Source organism: Pituophis catenifer, unplaced genomic scaffold (genome assembly GCF_029215685.1).
Source record: "Pituophis catenifer annectens isolate HBS135680 unplaced genomic scaffold, rPitCat1.0.hap2 SCAF_6, whole genome shotgun sequence".
NCBI classification, from domain to species: domain Eukaryota; kingdom Metazoa; phylum Chordata; class Lepidosauria; order Squamata; family Colubridae; genus Pituophis; species Pituophis catenifer.
Genome location: NW_027256886.1, coordinates 91809639 through 91832954, shown reverse-complemented (window position 1 = coordinate 91832954; position 23316 = coordinate 91809639). Strand labels below are relative to the sequence as shown.

The following is a 23316-nucleotide window of genomic DNA, read 5'->3' as shown; positions in this document are numbered from 1 at the left end:
TTCTGGAGCTTTTCCAAACCAAGCCTCTCACTTACCTTGGTACCCTCCTCCTCCTCCTCCCTACCCCCCCCCCCCTTTCTCTGCTGCTTCTCTCTCTAAAACCTTATAGGCAAATCCATGCCATTAATATTTCAGCATCGGTGTCTCGCAGGCATTGGCTGTCCTCTGGTGTGTTGCCTCAATAAGAGCCAGGAAGGACGAGCCACTCGCCCAGCCCTGCATCTGGCATCTGGCAGAGAAGGAAGAGCAGGAGTGTCTCCAGGAGAAGAGGCTGCAGAGAAGCAGGCAGTAAAACTCCCATCCTCAGCAACGCGATTGCCAAGGCCAGCCAGACAGCTGGGACACCATGGATGTCTTTAAAAAGGGCTTCTCCATTGCGAAGGAGGGAGTGGTGGCCGCAGCTGAGAAGACCAAGCAGGGAGTCACCGAAGCAGCCGAGAAGACCAAAGAAGGGGTGATGTACGTAGGTAAGGTTGAACCATGTCCCTTCTGCACAGGCAACCAGCACTGCAATGCCCGGCGTGAAAGAAATCTGTGTTTGTGTGTGACCTTGCAGAATCTTCCCCCACCAAGCAGAGGGTGGGGGAAGATTCTCTCATGAGAAAGAAAGAAAGAAAGAAAGAAAGAAAGAAAGAAAGAAAGAAAGAAAGAAAGAAAGAAAGAAAGAGGGAGGGAGGGGAGGAAGGAGGAAGGAAGGAAGGAAGGAAGGAAGGAAGGAAGGAAGGAAGGAAGGAAGGAAGGAAGGAAGGAAGGAAGGAAGGAAGGAAGGAAGGAAAGAGGGAGGGAGGCAGGGAAGGAAGGAAGGAAGGGTTTCCCTGCAAAATGCCACCCTACTAATCCCCCCCTCCCCCCTGGGTTCACCAATAAAGGACTGTCAATATGGAATTTGTAGTTCTGAATAATTTGAAGGCATCCTTTTAGGAAGGGTCACTCCTGGTAACTTTCCCCTCCCCCAAAGACTTTTTTGTGAGAATAAACTACAAAAGGCATGAATTGAGGATCAAAGAATTTCTTTCAATATGATTCCTCAGCCTTCGCTTCTGCTTGCATTCAGTCTCTTTGCAGTTCCTCTGGGAAGGAAAAAAATCTCAGAGAGGTAAAATCTCTTTTGGCTGATTCCCAGAAACTGAATGGCAATATCGGCTAAGAGCTGCATCAAAAATATGCACATATATCCAGTCTCTGCGAAGGCAACAGATTCACTCTTCCTTCCCTGCAAAGGGCAACAAAATGGAGAAACTGTTCAGAGCATTGACACAGTCTATATCTAAGAGAATTTTGACTTTTTTGTTTCTTTACCTTGGCTTCTTTTTCCCCCTAGCTACTTCAATGTGCAATTCACCCATCCGTTATTTTGCTCTGAATTCCCTGGCATTGTTCCTTAATTTATGCTGGCCACCAAAAGAGAGCTCCTAATAGAAATAGCAAATAGCACTTATATCCCACTTCACAGTGCTTTACACTGTGGTTTACAGAGCCAGCCTCTTCTCCCCCAATAATCTGGATCCTCATTTTACCGACCTCGGTAGGATGGAAGGCTGAGTCAACCTTGAGCCAGTCAGGATCAAAGTAAATCATACTTGTCTGCTTGAGTGATTCATTAGCCCTGCAGTGTCCTCTGATTTCTGGAGCTTAACAGAGACTGTTATCAAAAAAATAAATAAATAAATAAATACAGAATAAGTAAGTTGGAAGGGACCTTGGAGGTCTTCTAGTCAAACCTCCTGCTCAAACAGGAGACCCTATCTTTTATTTTATGTACACCGAGAGCGTATGCACCAAGACAAATTACTTGTGTATCCAATCTAGGATTGGCCAATCTAGGATCTAGGCCAATAAAGAATTCTATTCTATTCTATACTATTTTGGAGAAATGGCTGTCCAATCTCTTCTTGACAATATTGATATTGTTTCCTGATTGCTTATTTGTACCCTAGGACTATCATTAAGTGTTGTACCTTATGATTCTTGACGAACGTATCTTTTCTTTTATGTACACTGAGAGCATATGCACCAAGACAAATTCCTTGTGTGTCCAATCACACTTGGCCAATAAAAAATTCTGTTCTATTCTATTCTTTTCTATTGAAAACCTCCAGTGATGGAGCCACTCCACCACTTCTGGAGGCAAGCTGCTCCACTGATTAATTCAGGGATCAAATTTTGACACGGATGTAGCCAGAACAAATTCTGCATCCAGCAAATGTGCCAGAATCATAAACTGCAGTTCATGGAGGCAGTAAACTCTCCCTGGTCTTAATTCCAATACAAAGGGTCGACCAATGTTTCTTCATCTAATAAATAACTATTTAAATCTGGGGTCTCCAACCTTGGCAACTTTAAGCCTGGCGGACTTAAACTCCCAGAATTCCCCAGCCAGCTGTGCTGGCTGGGGAATTCTGGAAGTTTAAGTCCTCCAGGCTTAAAGTTGCCAAGGTTGGAGACCTCTGAATCCATCACTTTAGCATGAAAATATCATCAGGCAGTTATCTGACAATAAAATAAGGAGTTGCATTCCCTTTGAATCTCAAGTGCTCGGTTTTTCTAATGCACAAATCTTCATTCACCTCAAGTTCAGAAACATTGATCATGCTGTATCTGCCAATGAAAATGGGCTTTTCCTTTAATTGCTATATAAACTCCCTCCTTCTTTCTTCTGCATTCCTCTTTTCCCCTTTCCCTTCATTTCCTGGGGTGCGGTTGTATAATATTTTGACCAACATTTTCCCGTTCGTAAATACAGAAAATTCTCCCTTCTCTTTCTTGTGACCTTCGCATTTCATCTCAGCATGGATAATTCCTGCTAAGCTGCTTTAAAAAAAAAAAAAATCTTACAACTCATTAGCCTGGGAAATGAGCTTGCTGGGAAATATCAAAAGATATTTGCAGATATTCCTCTAAATTCAATTTCTCCCGAGACTGCAGACTCAGCTTTAAAAGTTGGGCCTTCAAGGGACACATTTTTTGGAAAAGACAAAGAAAAGAAAGCAGGAAAAAAAAGGATGAAATTGGGATAGTTTCATCTCTTTGCTGTCCTTTTAAAACATGATTATATCCCAACACCAGTGGTGAAATCCAATTTTTTTTACTACCGGTTCTGTGGGCGTAGCTTGGTGTGGCTTGGTGGGTCTGGCAAGGGAAGAAATCCTGCAAAATCTCCATTCCCACCCCACTCCAGGGGAAGAATACTTCAAAATCCCCATTCCCTCCCCATTCCTGGGGGAAGGATACTGCAAAATCTCCATTCCCACCCCACTCCAGGGGAAGGATACTGCAAAATCCCCATTCCCTCCCCATTCCTGGGGGAAGGATATTGCAAAATCTCCATTCCCACCCCACTCTGGGGCCAGCCAGAGGTGGTATTTGCCGGTTCTCCGAACTACTCAAAATTTCCGCTACCGGTTCTCCAGAACCTGTCAGAACCTGCTGGATTTCACCCCTGGCCAACACATCCCCTTCATCTGAAAAAAAATGCCCCCATCTTAATTTCCAGATTAACAGGCATCTCCACCCTTCTCTCTTTACTTCATGGTATCTCTTTCTCTCTCTCTCTACTTTTCCTGAAATCCTTCTCCAAATTGTAAATTGAAGCTATCCACATAACTTCTGCAGCAAATGTCAAAAGATACTCAGCATCATGGATCACTGATAGACAGGAGGAAGTTTGCATTCCAGTAGAACAATCTCCTCCCTGCCCCACCGATGGAAAAATATCAGCAGCAAAAATCCGAAACAGAATTAATCAACCGAGGAAGGGGTTTCTTCTACCCACCCTCTCTGGTTTTGTAGATTATGTTGAACTTCTGATTTCAACGTGGAGAATCTGAATCTGTAGTCTTCTGCTTAACTTCAATTATTACATGGATGCCCTGAGCAAAACATGGCTAGGAAGGTGTAAGGCAGTGATGACTAACTTTTTTGCCGTTGCGTGCCAAAAGTGGGGGGAGCGCAGGGGGGTCACGCGCGCACATACCCACACCTATAATTCAATGCACCCTGCCCCCCACTCACGACCTCCCCATGCTCCCATGCTTTTGGCACACAATGGCACGGTGGGCCCGGTAGGCCCGTTTTTTCGCCCTCCCCAGGCTCCAGAGGCTTTTCTGGAGCCAGGGGAGGGCAAAAACGGCCTTCTCCACCCCCTAGAGGAGCTCCGGAGGTCAGAAACAGCCCATTTCCCGACTTCCAGTGGGCCTAGAAGGCCTGAAAATTAGGTGGCTGGCGCGCACATGCACGCTGGAGCTGAGCTAGGGCACCGCTCACGTGCCCATAGATATGGCTCCATGTGTCACCTGTGGCATGCATGCCATAGGTTCGCCATCATGGGTGTAGGGGAAGGTGTGGCAGAACCTGAGGACAGAGTCAAAAGAGGAATCAGCCTAGAGTCACTACATAGCCACAAATGGACAAAGCCAACCTCTTTTCAATTCTGTTGACCCTTATCTAGTGCCAAAACAGTGCTAACCGTTAGTTGAGTAGATTTCTCTGCGTAGGCATGAATAGTAATACATCAGTTTAATTGGAACTTCACATGTGGACCTGATCTTCTGCATCCAAGACTATTTTGAGTCTTGGAGTTAGGTCCTGTCCCCACTGTGGCATCTCCAGGGTCTTCCAGGTTTCCCTGGAGATGCCACAGTGGGGACAGGACCTAACTCCTCTTTGAGCTTACTTTGGTCCTTAAATAGATGTATTGGGCTTCCTTTGATTTCCATTCAAAGGTTTCCCTGGAGATGCTACAGTGGGGACCAAAGGACCAAAGTAAGCTCGAAGAGGAGTTAGATCCTCCTCTTTGAGCTTACTTTGGTCCTTAAATAGATGTATTGGGCTTCCTTTGATTTCCATTCACTGGAATCACGTTTCTTCGTGGTTAACTTGTCTCCCTTAATCACATCTAAGAGACGTGGGTTTTCCATTTTTAAAATTCCAGCAAAAAAGCAGGTAGAACTTTTCCTGGGTTGCAGTTAGTTTCTAGCCACCTTTGGCTGATCTCAAAAAAAAAAATCTAAGCAGGGCCAAACCTGGTTAATATTTGAGAGGGAGAACAGCTGGATACTCCAGGGCCACGTGCTGATGATGGGGAAGTTTTGAAACAAAATTAGTTTTAAACTGTCCTTGGGTCTTAAACTGCTTACCGTTAATATATTCCAAAGGTCTCTCGTGATACAACAATTTGATATTTTGCTGTCAGCCATTTATTGGAGGCAGACAATTCTTTAGGCAAACAAAGGCAGTCTGGGAATATCGAATTATTGGCCCACGTCTGTGTATGCTATTGTATGCATAAGTATCTGCTTATAGAAAATTCCTATCACCTATAGTAAATTTCTATTCTTTATATAACCAGATTAAATGTACATTAAATCCCTCTTGGCACTCCAACCCCAAAACAACACAAAGTGTCACTGAGGTTTGCAGATGGAGCTTTTGCATCCTATTAGGATGTCATGATGTCTTTTTTCCTTGAATTTTATTTTGATGTTTTTGAGGAATCTGTGCCATCATAAAGGATAAAGTCAACCACTTCCATGTTGTTGGACAGGACCTGAGCCAACCCCAAGAGACTTTGCTGTTATCTTACAGCTCATCTTAGTCCTATATAACAAGTGTCTTCTCTCACATAGCTACATGATTCAGGAGGGCCAAGGCATTGTGAATGGATTCAGCCATCCTAACCCCCGTGACCAACATTCTTCTCTCCAGCCCCACCACTTATTTTGAAACCACACCCAACTCCTGCATTTAAGCGGATGCATCTTCTTGGAACATCAGGCATCCTTCCAGCAATTGTGTTAGTGTGCTAGGCCTTGATGTGCTTAATCATGGTGGGTTGAATAAACCACAATGACTGTGTCTGCAGTCTGGCCAAAAAAAATTGCACTTGTGAGAGGGATCTTGGAGTCCTAGTGGACAACCATTTAAATATGAGCCAGCAGTGTGCAGCAGCTGCCAAAAAAGCCAACACAGTTCTAGGCTGCATCAACAGAGGGATAGAATCAAGATCACGTGAAGTGTTAATACCACTTTATAATGCCTTGGTAAGTCCAAGCTTGGAGTATTGCATCCAGTTTTGGTCGCCATGATGTAAAGAAGATGTTGAGACTCTAGAAAGAGTGAAGAGAAGAGCAACCAAGATGATTAGGGAACTGGAAGCTAAAACATATGAAGAATGGTTTCAGGAACTAGGTATGTCTAATTTAATGGAAAGAAGGACTAGGGGAGAGATGGTAGTAGTGTTCCAATATCTCAGGGGCTGCCACAAAAAAGAGGGAGTCAAGTTATTCTCCAAAGCACCTGAGGGTAGGACAAGAAGCAATGGGTGGAAACTAATCAAGGAGAGAAGCAACTTAGAACTAAGGAGAAATTTCCTGACAGTCAGAACAATTAATCAGTGGAACAATTTCCCTCCAGAAGTTGTGAATGCTCCAACACTGGAAGTTTTTAAGAAGAGGTTGGATAACCATTTGTCTGAAGTGGTGTAGGGTTTCCTGCCTAAGCAGGGGGTTGGACTAGAAGACCTCCAAGGTCTCTTCCAACTCTCTTATAACAAGAATGGCTTAGTGTATTGGCTGGATCCAGAAACTGTGTACCATTCCATGAATATATGTAGGTCTGGCTAGCGTGTGCATCCTGACCAGTTTCACCAAAGGAGAGCAACACTGTAGCTATTTCTTCTTCTCTGGATCTCCTGTGTTCCTCATGCTCTGTTGGGTGAGTGCAGAAGTTGGAAGATACTTCTGACAAAGTCAAGAGACTTTGTCTCATGTGATAGGAAATGTCACGAAGGTCCATCTGGTGAGATGTTCACCTTACACAGTGTTTCTCAACCTTGGTAGCTTGAAGATGGGTGGACCTCAACTCCCAGAATCCCCCAGCCAGCAGCGCTGGCTGGGGGATTCTGGGAGTTGAAGTCCACCCATCTTCAAGCTTCCAAGGTTGAGAAACACTGACCTTACAGACTCCTCCTTGATCCAAGATGCAACCCGAGAACTGACAGTCGAACATCTTCCCTGAGCTTTAGATGAACCCCAACCTCATTGGCCATCCAGAAGGCCTTAAAAACCTGGTTCTTTCCTGAGGCTTTAGGGAAGGGGAATCCAGTTTGTGTCTTTCTTTTCTCTGGATTGAAGATGGTTATTTATTTCGATTTTTCTAAATTTTACATGCATGTTTTTGTGCTTTTGTTGGGCTACCTACCCAGAGTTGTTTGAAGTAGAAGAAGCAGATACGTATATTTGCATAATACTCTGCTTCCCCTAAAATAAAACATCCCCTCATAATGACCAATAGGGCTTCTGAGTGCATGCGCTAAAATAAGCCCCCCCCAAAATAAGTCCGCCTCAAAAAATAAGCTCTCCCCGAAAGTATTTAAATGCATATGCAGCCAGTCCCCGCCATTTCCTCTGGTTAGGGTTAGGAAGACAGAGCTGGAAATCAGGTAAGATTGCAAGAGGATCCCCATCTTGCTCCACGCGCCCCAAAATAATAAGACCTCCCTGAAAATAAGGCCAAACACTTATTTTGGGGTTCAAAAAATATAAGACAGGGTCTTATTTTCGGGAAAACATGGTAAATACATAAGTCGATGCCTAAATGTAATTAGACAGTTCTATCTAACCATATTACAGTACTTGCTGACAGCACAAATCCATTTCAGTTTTTTTAAAAAAATTTTTTATCTGGGTTGAAATCAGGACTCTCTCTATATATATATTTTAAATTAAATAAATGCTCCTTTGCTGTTACTGTGGAATAAAGTTTCAGAGCCTAATAAATTTGTACAGAAACTCTTAGCAAAGGATAAATAGAGTGTTTGCAGCCTGATTAACATTAGTTCTGAGTTCTTTTTCCAGACTGAGAATTTAGCAGGCGAGTCCTTGGCCTGGCACCACTTCTCAAATTTGGCACTGTGTTTTGCAGTTCATTAGCAGGAAAGATCTCCCTGCCTTTATGAGATGTTCTTCCCTATGTTCTCCTGCCTCTCCGGCCTCCCTCCCTTCTCCACCCCGTGACTCCTGTTGACTATAAACAAGCCCCAATAATGTTGAGTCATTGCAATGAGAGAGAACAGTGGCAGGATCAAACAAATTGTGCTGGCCAAGGACTCCAGCTTTTGTCTGCTTCTATTAGAACAAAAAGAATCGCCAACCAGAGACAGAGTCAAGAGACAGGAATTTAGAATAAGGAACCAGGAACTTCTGGCCACCTTTTCAGGCTTGAGAATCTGCAGAATAAAAAGAGAATTTGTGCCAACGCCATGCCAGTCAGCCCAGGGGAATTAACAGCCCCCTTTCTCCTTGCTTTTAAAGATTACCTGGATGATGTTGTTTGAGCCAAAAATTTAGGTCAAGGATGGTTGAAGCCCCTCCTGATCTAAACTAAGCCAGATTTTTTTTATATAGTTTTTATTTTGCATGAACGGCAAGAATTTGACTGCAGTGCAGCTGAGGTTTGCAAGGGCACTCTTTTGACGTTTTCCTTTCTCTTCCTTCGTCATCTCTGCGGCGTCTTTCCCAAACAAAACAAAACAAAAAGCAAAACGAAAGGTGTGCCATCTTCACGATCCTGCGAACCGATGCAGAGATGCTTAGAAGCAGAGTAACGGGCTCCACTAAAAGCTCTACAGCTTTAGACAAATCCGTAGGATGGCCCTGACTATTTCACACACGCATGCACAAGGAGGAGAAAGAGGACAGGCTGACTCTGCGTGTAACAGCTTTACAGAGATGAATTAGGAAAATAGGGCCACAGTAGTGAAACACGGTGGCTTAGTGGCTAAGACGCTGAACTTGTTGATTGAAAGATTGGCAGTTCAGCGGTTCGAATCCCTAGGGCTGCGTAACGGGGTGAGTTCCCGTTACTTGTCCCAGCTTCTGCCAACCTAGCAGTTCGAAAGCAGATAAAAAATGCAAGTAGAAAAATAGGGACCACCTTTGGTGGGAAGGTAACAGCGTTCTGTGCGCCTTTGGCGTTGAGTCATGCCTGCCACATGACCACAGAGACGTCTTCGGACAGTGCTGGCTCTTCGGCTTTGAAATGGAGATGAGCACCGCCCCCTAGAGTTGGGAACGACTAGCACATATGTGCGAGGGGAACTTTTACCTTTACCTTTTTAGAGGAAGATGGAGATGTGTTCCCGTCTGCTGGCCAGAGGCTATTGGCCCAAGATCCTTGCTCTTCCCATCTTAGAGTTATTTACTTTAAATCAAATTTGGGGGAATAACCCTTTTGAGTAGAAAAACACTGTCCGCCAACACAGCTTCAAGTTGAGAACTGATGTGTAACGTTGGCCCATCTACCTACTAGCTTTTTCCCCTTCCCCCGCAAGAATTTTTTTAAAAAATAGCTGCACCTGAAATCTGTTTTGTTTGCCAGCTTTGTATTTGAATGGATGCTCAACCAGCCACTTGTCTGAAATGCTACATTCATCTTGAAAGGAGAAGGAAACTCGAAACCTTTTATCCGGTGACTCACTCTCTGCTGAGCTGCCCTAAGCACTGCAAATCTTAATGGATGGTTTTTGAAAGCAAAACTAATCAATTATTCTCTTTGTGTCTCTCTCTTCTCCCTCTCTCCCTCCCTTTCTCCGTCCCTCTTCTGTCCTTTGTCCTCTCCCTCTCTTCTTTCTCCTTTCTCTTTCTCTCTCCCTCCCTCTTTCCTTCCTTCCTTCCTTACCTCCCTCCCTTCCCCTTTCTCTCTTCTCTTTACAGGCACAAAAACCAAAGAAGGAGTGGTGCAAAGTGTCACTTCTGGTAAGAGCTACACAAAAAGTTGGCCTGGTGGAATTGCTTCTGGATTTTCTGTTTTGAATTATTTATTTATTATTTAAACTTGTATGCCGCCCTATCTCTGAAAGGACTCAGGACGGCTCACCACAATAAAAATTAACGACATCCTCTCCTGTCTATACCCAGGCATGGCATAAATACATGAGACTTTATTTATTTTCCAAAAATTGATCCATCTATGAATATGATTTATTTTTATTTTTTATTTTATTTTTGGATTTATATACCGCCCTACTCCCGAAGGACTCAGGGCGGTGAACAGCCAAAAAGATAAAACACTCAAACTACAAAATTTAGAAGACAATATAAAAACCCATTAAATAATTTGACCCAAAACAAATTAAAACACCCCTAATGTTTTAAAACAAATTTACAATTTACAATTAAAAGGGAAGTTAGGCCAGGCCAGCCTGTTGAAATAAAAAGATCTTGAGGGCACGGCGGAAGGTGCATAAATCCGGGATCCTCCGTATCTCTGGGGGGAGCTCATTCCAGATGGCAGGTGCCCCCACAGAGAAGGCTCTCCCCCTGGGGGCCACCAGTTGACACTGTTTGGCCGATGAATGTTCATATAGTGTGGCTTTTTCTTCAACATTGGAAAAATAGAGATAAGGGCCCAATATCACCAGGTCTGCCAGTGTTGATGGTATTAGCATAATTTTTGTTTGCTTTGGATGAATCGGTTATCAATATAGATTATCAAAGGACAGTTGTAATGAAATATGGCCATTGTTCCATGAAATGCTTTTTATACAACTTGTATATTTGCAAAAAAATATCCCATATATAGTTTCTGTTTTCTTCTTCTTCTTCTTCTTCTTCTTCTTCTTCTCCTCCTCCTCCTCCTCCTCCTCCTCCTCCTCCTCCTCCTCCTCCTCCTCCTCCTCCTCCTCCTTCTTCTTCTTCTTCTTCTTCTTCTCCTCCTCCTCCTCCTCCTCCTCCTCCTCCTCCTCCTCCTCCTCCTCCTTCTTCTTCTTCTTCTTCTTCTTCTTCTTCTTCTTCTTCTTCTTCTTCTTTTTTTAATTTGATTTATATGACGCCCTTCTCCAGAGACTCAGGGCGGCTTACAATGCGTTAAGCAATAGCCTTCATACTTTTGTATATTTATACAAAGTCAGCTTATTGCCCCCACAAACTGGGTCCTCAATTTACCTACCTTAGAAAGGATGGAAGGCTGAGTCAATCTTGAGCCTGGTGAGATTCGAACTTACAGTAATTGCAGGCAGCTGGTGTTAATCAAATGCTATCAGTCTGCTGAGCCACCAGGCCCCCCTTCTTCTTCTTCTTCTTCTTCTTCTTCTTCTTCTTCTTCTTCTTCTTCTTCTTCTTCCTCTTCCTCTTCCTCTTCCTCTTCTTCTCCTCCTCCTCCTCTTTCTTTCTTTCTTTCCTTCTTTCTTTCTTCCTTCCTTCCTTCCTGTACAAGTTTTTTCTTTCTCTTTGCTGCAGTCAATCAATAAAAGCAAAAAGCAAACAAAAATTATGCTACAATGTGATTTATTTTTAGTTTACAGAGAAAATAAGATTATAGCCCCAGTGGATTTGCACATCAAGAGAAACCAGACATAAGCCAATTATTTTGTGGCTGAATCTTGAATGTGAGCTAGCATTTATTTACCTGCCATTTTCTGGCTTAAGAACCCTTGGAAAAGAAACCATTTCAGTAATTCAAGACCCATATTTTTGCTTGTGGACAAAAGCTACACTTTCACTTGTGCAAAACCACAAAAACAGTTTGCCACGTGTTTGAAGAATAATTCCCAGTATGTGGAGAAATGATTGATGGAGAAAACAAGGAAGTCTTGATTCATCTCTTTGGACATCAGAAAAGAGAAAGCATCTTGGCAGCTCTCAAGAAAGTTACCTGAAGGCAGAGAGAGGAAATAATCCATTATTAGAGTCTCTCTAGCTAGCAGGTTAAAAAGGGATGCAGTGGCTCAGTGGCTAAGACACTGAGCTTGTCGATCAAAAGGTCGGCAGTTCAGCGGTTCGAATCCCTAGTGCCACATAATGGGATGAGCTCCCGTTACTTGTCCCAGCTTCTGCCAACCTAGCAGTTCGAAAGCACGTAAAAAACGCAAGTAGAAAAATAGGGACCACCTTTGGTGGGAAGGTAACAGTATTCCGTGCGCCTTTGGCGTTGAGTCATGCCGGCCACATGACCATGGAGACGTCTTCAGACAGCACTGGCTCTTCAGCTTTGAAATGGAGATGAGCACTGCCCCCTAGAGTTGGGAACAACTAGCACATATGTGCGAGGGGAACCTTTACCTTTACCTAGCTAGCAGGTCAACTCAAGAACTTCTGAGGTAAAGACCAGAGGGTATTTCCCAATCCACTTGTACATCTTCTTTTGTCCTTCATCTTCAGGGCTTTGCTATTCTATATTCTGAAAATGGGGGCAGACTTGACATATTCTTGGGGTGGGCGTAAACCCCCTTCAAAATTCCAAGAAAGTACATAGTGAGGGCTAAACAATCTGCCTCCATACAATTTTGGGCTTGAGATCACAAAAGGAATGCTGGTTTCAAGACTCCAAGACCTGGGTTGTAAAATTCCAGGGAAGATACCTGATCCTTTCAAAACTGACCTCCATTGAAGGACCCCAGATAATCTTAGTATCTTCCCAAACCACATCTGAAGAAGTGGGACTTCCACCTTATCATGAGTCATCCTCTCAGCTTCTTTCTGCTTCAACTACAGTTGCTGAGAAGACCAAAGAACAGGCCAATCTCGTGGGAGACAGTGTGGTGTCCAGCGTGAACACAGTGGCAAAGCAAACAGTGGAAGGAGCAGAGACGGTTGTAACCACCAGTGGTCTGGTCAAGAAGGTAGGTGTGATTTTTTTTCCACCAATGAGAGTGTTTCGTGTTCCTAACACTTTGTCTGTGAGACAAGTCCAGTGCAGGAGGTGCTGGTATTTGCTGGGGGGGAAACCATTCAGCGGCTTTTAACCTTCCGCCATAACCTCTTAATCAGATTATTTTTTCTTGGCTTTTAGACCAGGGAAAGGGAAAGGATGCCAGGTCAGGAAACTGTCAAGCACGGGTGGAAGCTAAACAGTTATTTCCCTTCACTGACCCATTCCTCCTATGAAAAAGTTTGTAAATTTTGCACGTGACTTATTTCACCCAATCAAAGGAATCCCAAGAAGGTGGAAATCTTAAGTCGGTAGATTTCAAGAAGTGGAACCTCTTCCCATTTCCTGTCCAATCTTCTTAGTACAAATACAATCTTGCTGGAAGGTGTGGCCGGTGTATCTCCCTGATTATGCAGTTAGGAATATTTTAAAGCCGTGATGGCGAACCTATGGGACGCGTGCCAGAGATGCCATGCAGAGCTCTCTTTGTGGACATTGCCAGCTGCTCTTCTGGTTTCTGGCAACCACATGCCCACCAGCCAGCTGGTCTTCATGGGCGCCAGAGCACCAGAAAACAGCCTGAAAACAGCCTGAAAATGCCTAAAAAACTCCCAGACCGTTTTTTGGGCCATGTTCCAGGCTGTTTTGGGGCCTTTTTCAGGCCGTTTTCAGGGTGTTTTCAGGGTGTTTTCGGGCCATTATTTTGGCCATTTTCAGGCCTTTTTTTTGAGACTTTTTATGGGCCGTTTTTGAGCCATTTCCAGGTCATTTTTGGGCCTTTTGGGGCCATTTTTAGGCTGCTTTTCAGTCCATTTTCAGACTGTTTTTGGGCCATTTTCAAGCCATTTTTGGGCCTTTTCATAGGCCGTTTTTGAGCCATTTTCAGGCCATTTTCTGGGCTGTTTTCAGGCAGTTTTTTGGGCCATTTTCTGGGGCGTTTTCAGACCATTTTCAGGCTGGTTTTGAGCCATTTTCTGGACCATTTTCAGGCAGTTTTTTTGGGCCATTTTCAGGCCGGTTTTGAGCCATTTTCAGGCTGTTTTGAGCTAACTGAATCTCTATATTCTGTTGTTCCTCATTTTCAAGGTACATTTGCTGCATCTACTGCCTATTTTACAGCTCTTAATGGGACAAAATAACCCTTTGGTCATTGGTGACTTTGAGAAGGGCAGGTTCACTAAAGGTATCTGGTCTTCTAAGTCATTCACCAGATGTTGGTCTTGCAGGAAGAAAAGATCATAGACACCAGCATGGCCTTTGTGGTGAAACTCACGTGTGAAAACAGGTAGTCCTTGACTTACAACAGTTCATTTAATGACCATTCAAAACGGCATTGAAAACAGTGACTTATTATCATTTTTCACACTTACGACCACTGCAGGGTCACATGGTCAAAAATTGGACATTTGACATTTGACGACTGACTTATATTTATGACGGTTGGCCTGTCCCGGAATCATGGGATCCCCTTTTGCAAGCTTCTGACAAGCAAAGTCAAGAGGGAAGCCAGGTTCACTTAACAACCATGTTACTAACTTAACAACGTCAGTGATAGACTTAACAACAGTGGCAAGAAAGGTCATAAAATGGGGCAAAACTCACTTAACAGATGTCTCACTCAGCAATAGAAATTTTGGGCCAAATGACTGATGAAAGCTTAGTAAAATAAAAATTTAATTATTTAAAAATTTTAAGTTCCGGAGCTCGCAGGATGTCTGCTCCTTTCTTTACATATACATATACATATACATATACATATACATATACATATACATATACATATACATATACATATACATATACATATACATATACATATACATATACATATACATATACATATACATATACATATACATCAGGGGTGAAATGCTCCCAGTTCGGACTGGCTCGGGCGAGTAGGTAGCGATGATGGCCGGTGGTTCGGAGAACCGGTAGCAATGGCAACCTGAGGTTCCGCCTACCCGCCCAGTCGTCGTTACTTCCTGCTTTTACTTCCAGAAAACTGGTAGTAAAAAAAATGCTTAAAAAGTTAAAAAAAAAAGTTCCGACGATCAGCTGAGCGATGCGTGACCGTGGGAACTTTTTTTTTTTTTTTACTTTTTAAGCATTTTTTTTCTACCGGTTCCGGAGAAACAAAGCACTCGGCTGCTCCCCCTTTTCACTCACCCCGAGCTTCCTGCTGTGGATTTTCATGCCTTGATTCACACGCCCCGGGATTGTCGCCCTCGTCTTCTTCCTCCTCCTCCTCCTCTTCTCTTAGTGGAAAAACTCCAGGAGCGCAAAAAGAAGCGCTTGCTTGCTCCTGCCGTTTTTCCATTTGTAACGAAGCTTTCGTGAAGGCAAGTCTGGCTTCCTGTGCTGCTCACTAAAAACCTCACCATTACTGCTGTGCACACAGCTTGTGTGTGTGTGTGTCTTTTTTTTTTTTAATTTGATTTATATGCCGCCCTTCTCCGGAGACTCAGGGCGGCATACAATGCGTTGAGCAATAGCCTTCATACTTGTGTATATTTATACAAAGTCAGCTTATTGCCCCCACAAACTGGGTCCTCAATTTACCTACCTTAGAAAGGATGGAAGGCTGAGTCAACCTTGAGCCTGGGGAGATTCGAACTTACTAATTGCAGACAGCTGGAGTTAAATTACAATGCGTTAGTCTGCTGAGCTATCCAGGCTCCTTTTTGCTCCTGGTCTTTCGCAGCAGCCTATGCCTGCCGTCCCATCCCCAGCCGGCTGAACTAGAGTTGGGGAATCCACCCCTTCAATCCATCCCCACCTTCATTCCTCTTTGGAGGCCTCTTTTCTGAAGGAGCCTCAAGTCATTCAAAAGGTCTTTTAAAGCCCGTGTGTGTGTGTGTATTTGTGTGTGCTGCACTGAATGTGGGTGCGGAGGCAGGGAGGGGGAGGGAAATGACCCCTCCAATCCACCCTCGCCTTCATTCAAAGGTCTTTTGTGTGTGTGTGTGTGTGTGTGTGTATGTGTGTGTGTGTTTGCTCCTAGTCTTCGCAGCAGCCCATGCCCGACATCCACACACACACACACAGCGGTATTGGTGAGATTTTTAGCGCAGGAAGCTAGACTTGCCTTCACAAGGTACGAAAGCTTCCTTACAAACGGAAAAATGGCAGGAGCAAGCAAGCGCTTCTTTTTGCGCTCCTGGCATTTTTCCACTTGGAGAGGAGGAGGAAGAAGAAGACGAGGGTGACAATCCTGGGCGTGTGAAGAAAGGTGTGAAAATCCGCAACTCATCTCCCTGACTGGGTGGCCGAGGTAGAAGGGCTTGCAATCTTTGGGGCTAGGAGGCGTTGGATCTGGCTTGGCGAGGGGGGTCAGGCTGGTCAGGTGCTGATCATCGGAAACTTTTTTTTAAACTTTTTAAAACATTTTTTACTAGTTAAAAATGCTTTAAAAAGTTTTAAAAATCGGCCACGCCCATCCAGTCACATGACCACCACCAGGCCACGCCCCCAAGCCATACCCACAGAACCGGTGGCAAAAAAAATTAGATTTCACCCCTGATATACATATACATATACATATACATATACATATACATATACATATACATAGCCTGAGTGGCGTAGGAGGCTAATGCCTCCTACTAAGGCAGCATTTAACATCCAGCTGCCTGCAATTACTGCGAGTTCAATTCTCACCAGGCTCAAGGTTGACTCAACCTTCCATCCTTTCTAAGGTGGGTAAAATGAGGACCCGGTTTGTGGGGGCAATAAACTGACTTTGTATAAAATATACAAAAATATGAAGGCTATTGCTTAACGCATTGTAAGTCGCCCTGAGTCTCCAGAGAAGGGCAGCATATAAAAATAAATAAAAAAATAAAAAAAATAAAAAATATACATATACATATACATATAATCAGAAGACATTATATTATATTATTACAATATAATTATTATACTATTGCTAGAATTGTATTTTATGAGAAGGCAAATATTGAATAGTGAATTATAAAGGCAGAAACTACATGCTGATACGTAAAGCTGTAGAATTATACTATATTGTTGCGTTGTTTGTGTATTTTATTTGTTTGCATTTGTATTTTTTCTTTTTTTTTTCCTTTTTTTACTTGTGATTTTTAACATTTTGGAAAATGTTCAATAAAAACTATTTTTTTAAAAAAGGGGGGGATCTGAAGCCCACCCCTGATTAAGCTGGTTGGCTTTAGGTCAGCATTCTTGATTTTGAGAGTTGCTGTGTGTGTCCAGGTTTTGTGCCTCAAAGTTGTCAAATTTATATTGGCTTGTGGAGAGAAGGAACACACCGCCCCAACACGTCTTCTTCCTGTAATTGTGCTCCGGTTCAGAAAGAAAGGGGGAGAAATAAGATCTCGAGATGCTCCTTTCCTGCCGTGTTAAAAATAGAAGATGAGTCAGAGGCATGAAATCATGATGGGGGATACAGATCCAAGAGAAACAAACAGAGGATGTGATTCTTAAGCCACCATTCATAATTAGAGATGAGCTTGAAGTTTTCCTCCAGGCCAAGGAAACAGACAACCAATTGTTTGTATCTAAAATGTATGTTTGCCTCATTCGTGGATAAATGGTTGGTGAGGAGGCAAGGCAAGGAAAGAGCTAAATCAATTCCTTTCCTAATTTACGTTCCTAAATTTAAACAAGTAACGCCATGTATCAAAGCAGTCGTATGGGAAAGAAAATTAAAAAAACAAACAAACCCAGAAGGAATCAAGAGACTAGTTTGTATCCAGCCATAACCGAGTTTGAAGTTCAGCAAGAGTGGGATGGAACTTTATATTTGCATCGATTGTGCAGGGGTGGGCTGCTGGGAGTTTGCAGGGGTTCGGGACAACCTCTAAGATTCTGTGCAGTTCGGAGAACCCCCAAATCACACTCCTGGCTGGCCCCACCTACCCCACCCCTCCCAGGAGTCCCCACGTGGCCTGTTTTGAATGCAGGTAAATGCAGGGCACGTGTGAATGCTCAGGGAGGACAAAAAAAACGGCCTACTGAATGTTCAGGAAGGCCAGAAACAGGCCTGTTTTAGGCCTTTAGAGGGCCTCCAGAGCCTGGGGAGGCCATTTTCATGCTCCCGGAGGCTCGAGGAAAGCCTCCGGAGCCTGGGGAGGGCAAAAATGCCCCCCCGCCATGGTGCAGGAGGCTGACTAGGCCACGCCCACCATGGCCACGCCCATCCAGCAACCGGACAGAGAACCCCTTGCTAAAATTTTTGAAGCCCAGCCCTGATTGTATGTCTGCAACAGAGAAAAACAAAACAGTACGCTGTGTGATATATAGCAAATAGTATTCAACTTGAGTAAGCTTTTCCGTCTTTAAAGTCTACGTGCCTAGTGCTTTTGGACAGAGGAACAGTCTTTATGGGTCATCTCAGTCCAGCATTTTGTTCCAGGTGTATGCAGTGCACTCGACCCTTGCTCAGCAATCTGGGAACCGTAGTCCATAAACATTTGGAAGGTGCTTTTTCAAGAGGCAACTGGATTTTCTGGTTTTTCTTTGAAGACGTTTTGCTTCTCGTCCAAGAAGCTTCTTCAGCTCTGACTGGATGGGTGGGGAATCACCATCCAATCAGAGCTGAAGAAGCTTCCTGGACGAGAAGCGAAATGTCTTCAAAGTAAAACCAGAAAGTCCAGCTGCCTCTTGAAAAAGCACCTTTGGGACAACCATGACCTGGATGACGGAGAATCTCCATAGACATTTACACATCTGGAAGCTAGTCAAAATGGGAAACCCTGACCTCTGGTCTTTGTGGCATCTGATGATACTTTGGTCTGTTCTTGTGTGTTCTGTAGGAGGAACTTCATCCAGATCAGCACAAAGACCAGCCTGCTGGGGTTGGAGAAGAAGACATCCCGGTGGAAGCCACAGAGGTAAATTTCAGCTCGCCTAACCCCAGAGTCTTTGATTCGGTGGGGACGAAGGGAGGTCAGGGAGTGTCAAAAAAAATCCAAAATCATAAATAGGTCTTCAAAACTCTACTTCCCTTCTGAGTTGATTACCCTTTCTTTTCTCCATAAAGTGATGACAAAACTTTGCTCTACTGATTTTTATGTCAAAATACTCCCTTCTGGTTTTTTTCCTCCCCACCCCCACTTGTTCCCTACCCCAATTTCTAGACAATTTTGATATTTTGGGTGACAGTTAAGAATTGAAAATAGATTGAAAATTATTCTTCGGCTTCAGCCATTGATTATTTGTGAACTTCCAGATATAGTCCAATAACCGCCACACTAATTCAGTGATCAACGGTTATTAATTGAATCATTAATTAATGATATTGATTTAGCTTAAAATTAATAATAAAGGCACGTCATTTCTTGAGATCTGTTTAGCATAATTCCTTTGCATTAAATATATTAATAGCTCAGAATGGCTTTCTTTCAGACAAAAAGCTTCCTTAAAGCATGGATCCATTTATTTACATGTGTATGTAAATCTCAATTTAACGCTGTCATTTTAATAATTTCATGCTTTTTACAATGCTATTGTTATTGCCGTTTAAATGGCAGCATTTGAGGTAATTAATTCTAAGTCTGGCTTAATATGGACTTTAAAGAAATATGGAAATGCACTAGGCACCTGCAAATAATGCAAATGACATAATTTGCCTACGGTTCTTGTTATCATTGCCATAGCAGTAGTAGCAGTCTTAATTATATTTTTATACTGCACCAAATAATTAAGATTCCCTTGCAACAAGATTGTACAATATATCCACGGCAAAGAAAAACAACTGCAGTAAATAAATCAATCCAGCTCATAAACCTAAGAACAACCAAATCCCCAAAAAACTCATTGGAATTTATACTGGAGGCTCTACTGGCCAGCCATATTTTGATATTCACACTGGAGTGGAGTGGGTGGCTTTTTTGAAAGATAAATTAACTTATTTTCTTGCTTTCTTGCTTTCTTCTTCTTCTTCTTCTTCTTCTTCTTCTTCTTCTTCTTCTTCTTCTTCTTCTTCTTCTTCTTCTTCTTCTTCTTCTTCTTCTTCTTCTCCTCCTCCTCCTCCTCCTCCTCCTCCTCCTCCTCCTCCTCCTCCTCCTCCTCCTCCTCCTCCTCCTCCTCCTTCTTCTTCTTCCAGATTGAAGGAAATTAACCTTCTCCAGAACGTCTGCTACATTATGAAAAATGAGAAGACCAGGAATAAATGCAGGCCTATTAGAGGATGCAAACAGCAGGGAAATCTCTCCTATTCCTAAGCTAACTTCATGCAGCACAACAAATGCTCACTTATCTTAATTCTCACCTATCCTAGCTGGGTGGCAAAACTCTCGATTGTACGTTTTAGGGCAATTCTATGCGTCTCCCTTTGTGTCTCTTTTGTGGCTTCCTTCTTTGCCCATCTTTGAGCCTTCCAAAGTGTGTCCATTTCACACCCTTGTGGTTGGAATCACTGATTCATGTCCTTCGGCTCATTAGCAACAGCATTTGATTTCCCTAGAAAGGGTGGACGTGTTGTTTTTTTTTAAGAGACAAAATAAAATCTTGTTTCAACTAAGCCCTTGTTCTTGTTCTTGTTCTTTTTTTTTTTTAATTCATCAGGCTGAATATGAGCTGTTGTGGCCCACCAGTGGCCAGCGGAGCTGGTGGCAGATTCAGATAGGGAGGAGGTTGAGGAGGAACATGGGCCAGTCCTGGAGTCTGGGGAAGGCTCTGATGAGGGCTCTGCGTCAGAGGCAGAGAGGGGGCCAGGACCGTCCAACAGTTATCAGCTGCCTTCAGTATTGGATATCAGTGGGGCTGAAGAACAGCTGGAGCCTGTTCCCGATGTGCGCATACGCAGAGTTGCCAGGAGAAGGGAACAGCTGAGGAACAAGGGTCGACTTGGGAGTAAAGGCACAGGTGGACGGTGAATGGCCCCTCCCATAAGGAATACAGAGGAGTGAAAGGGGAGGGGAGTTTGCAGGAGACAATTAGTTCAATTCATGAGGGTGAAGATCTGTTCCTGACTTCTTGCCAAGTAATTGCTGCTCCAGCGTGGCGTTTGGAAGATATCGGCCTGGCAACTCTCCAAGCCTGATAAAGGTCTATAGTTGTGAACTCTCATGAAAGACTCTTTGCCGAGACTTTGCTAGAGAGGAATCTCCCTTTAATCTAAATAAAAGAGGTTTTGTCGGGACGAGGAGTCTGCTTCATGGTTTGGGGAAGCCTAGGTCAGACCCAGTTTGTGGGGGCAATAAGCTGACTTTGTATAAAATATACAAAAGTATGAAGGCTATTGCTTAACGCATTGTAAGCCGCCCTGAGTCTCCGGAGAAGGGCGGCATATAAATCAATTTTTTTTAAAAAAAACATGATCATAAGAGAGCCTATAGGGACTTGGGGGAATGAAAATAGTACAAGGACCACTATTTCTGTTTTTTTTCCCCAGAAATACAAAATACAGTTGCCATCTCACTTAATAAGTTTCCTTTTAGCAATGCCGTCATCCTCTAAATGACAGAAATGACCTCCTGCCATCATTTCAAGATGCAGGCCTGCAGTTCATGCCCTTTTTATGATAACGTGACGAGACACGCATTGTCGCTGGCTCCCTCTGGGGATGCCCGTGGCCAGAAGAATTAGCTCGACACATTGGGAGGAAAGCTGTAGGGAAACTTCCTTAAACAGCTTCATGGAAACTTTTATTGCAGTTCAAATTTCCAGGCAGGAAGACAAACAGCAAACGTTCATCTAAGAGTCGGTGGAAAGGGAAGGGAATAAAAACAACCGGAAAACATCCTGTTTTTAGAAGGATGAGGTAGTAATTGTGAAAAGGCACCTAGAACTGAAGCCTCAGAAATATTTAGAGCGTGTGAGCTCCAGGAGAGGAGAAAAAACCTCCTATAGATCCTACCAATCCAACATTGTTAGTGAACGTATTTTCAGAGACATTCAAGAACATATCAACACATATACCCTGTTTTCCCGAAAATAAGACATCCCCTGATAATAAGTCCAGTTGGGCTTTTGAGCACATGCGCTAAAATAAGCCTCTCCCCAAAAATAAGCCCTCCCTGAAAATATTTAAATGCAGAGCTGGAAATCAGGTAAGATGCAAGAGGAGCCCCATCTTGCTCCAGGCGCCCCAAAATAATAAGACCTCCCCGAAAATAAGGCCAAGCGCTTATTTTGGGGTTCAAGAAATATAAGACAGGGTCTTATTTTTGGGGAAACACAGTAATACAACATAAAGCAAGTCTATCACAGACACAAATAGTATTCTTTATTGGCCAAGTGTGATTGGACACACCAGGAACTTGTCTTGGTGCATATGCTCTCAGTGTACATAGAAAGACAAGATACATTCATCAAGAATCATAAGGTACAACACTTAATGATAGTCATAGGGAAACAGTCAATATAAATTTTAAGGATACCAGCAACAAGGTTACAGTCATACAGTCATAAGTGGGAGGAGATGGGGGATAGGAACAATGAGAAGATTAATAGTAATAGTAATACAGACTTAGTGAATAGTTGACAGTGTTGACAGAATTGTTTAGCAGAGTGATGGCGTTCGGGAAAAAACTGTCCTTGTGTCTAGTTGTTCTGGGGTGCAGTGCTCTATAGCGTCGTTTTGAGGGTAGGAGTTGAAACAGTTTATGTCCAGGATGCGAGGGGTCTGTAAATATTTTCACAGCCTTCTTTTTGACTCGTGCAGTATACAGATCCTCAATGGAAGGCAGGTTGGTAGTAATTGTTTTTTCTGCAGTTCTAATTATCCTCTGAAGTCTCTGTCTGTCTTGTTGGGTTGCAGAGCCAAACCAGACAGTTATAGAGGTGTAGATCACAGACTCAATAATTCCTCTGTAGAACTGGATCAGCAACTCTTCGGGCAGTTTGAGCTTTCTGAGTTGGTGCAGAAAGAACATTCTTCGTTGTGCTTTTTTGATGACGTTTTTGATGTTGGGTGTCCATTTTAGATCGTGAGATATGGTAGAACCTAGAAATTTGAAGGTCTCTACTGTGATACTGTGTTGTCTAGTTTTGTAAGCAGTTGTAGTATGGGAGGGTTTCTCCTAAAGTCCACCACCATTTCTACGGTTTTGAGTGTGTTCAGTTCCAGATTGTTCCGGTCGCACCACAAGGCTAGTTGTTCACCCTCCCGTCTGTATGCGGATTCATCATTGTCCACTGGCCTTGTCCCTCTTAAGTTCAGGAAAAAAATAGCATGTTTATTTATTTATTTTTATTTGTTTGTTTTAATTTGTATACCACCCTTCTCCAGCGGGACTCAGGGCGGTGAACAGCCAGAATAAAAACAGAACATACAAAATTTAAAAACAGTTTAAAAATAATTAAATATTTTTGGCCACAATTTAAAACAACCCAATTAAAATCAATTCAATTTAACTGTTTCAAATACTGTTTGAACTTAGTGTATGTATCAGGTGTATTCTGCAAAAAAAAAAAAAAAAAAAATTGTTTACCAAGAATCACTGATGCAAAATTCCCAGGAGACCCTACACAATATTTTGCAAGCAATCCAATTCTGTATAGAGCCAAGCTTGCATTGTAGATTCCCCAATTTATGTCACAACCATATACTTTTCTAGCTTAAAAGCTGCAACTTTCCAGTTCAGACCTCACAACCAGCTTATTTTGCTTAGTTTTCTTCTCTCTTCTGAGAAGTTAACGTGTCGGTCTTTGTGTGTGTGTGTGTATCCAATTCCCTTGAATCTAGCC

At 43.1% G+C, this 23316-nt stretch overlaps 1 protein-coding gene across 1 annotated transcript; it reads left to right on the top strand.

The window, feature by feature from the left end:
• The first annotated feature begins 228 nt into the window (after nt 1-228).
• On the top strand, nt 229-20108 carry SNCG (synuclein gamma). Its single transcript, XM_070945689.1, has 5 exons — nt 229-467; nt 9711-9752; nt 12489-12616; nt 18438-18515; nt 19730-20108. The coding sequence occupies exons 1-5, from the start codon at nt 347-349 to the stop codon at nt 19742-19744; spliced, it is 384 nt and encodes a 127-aa protein (XP_070801790.1). The 5' UTR covers nt 229-346; the 3' UTR covers nt 19745-20108.
• Nucleotides 20109-23316: the final 3208 nt, after the last annotated feature.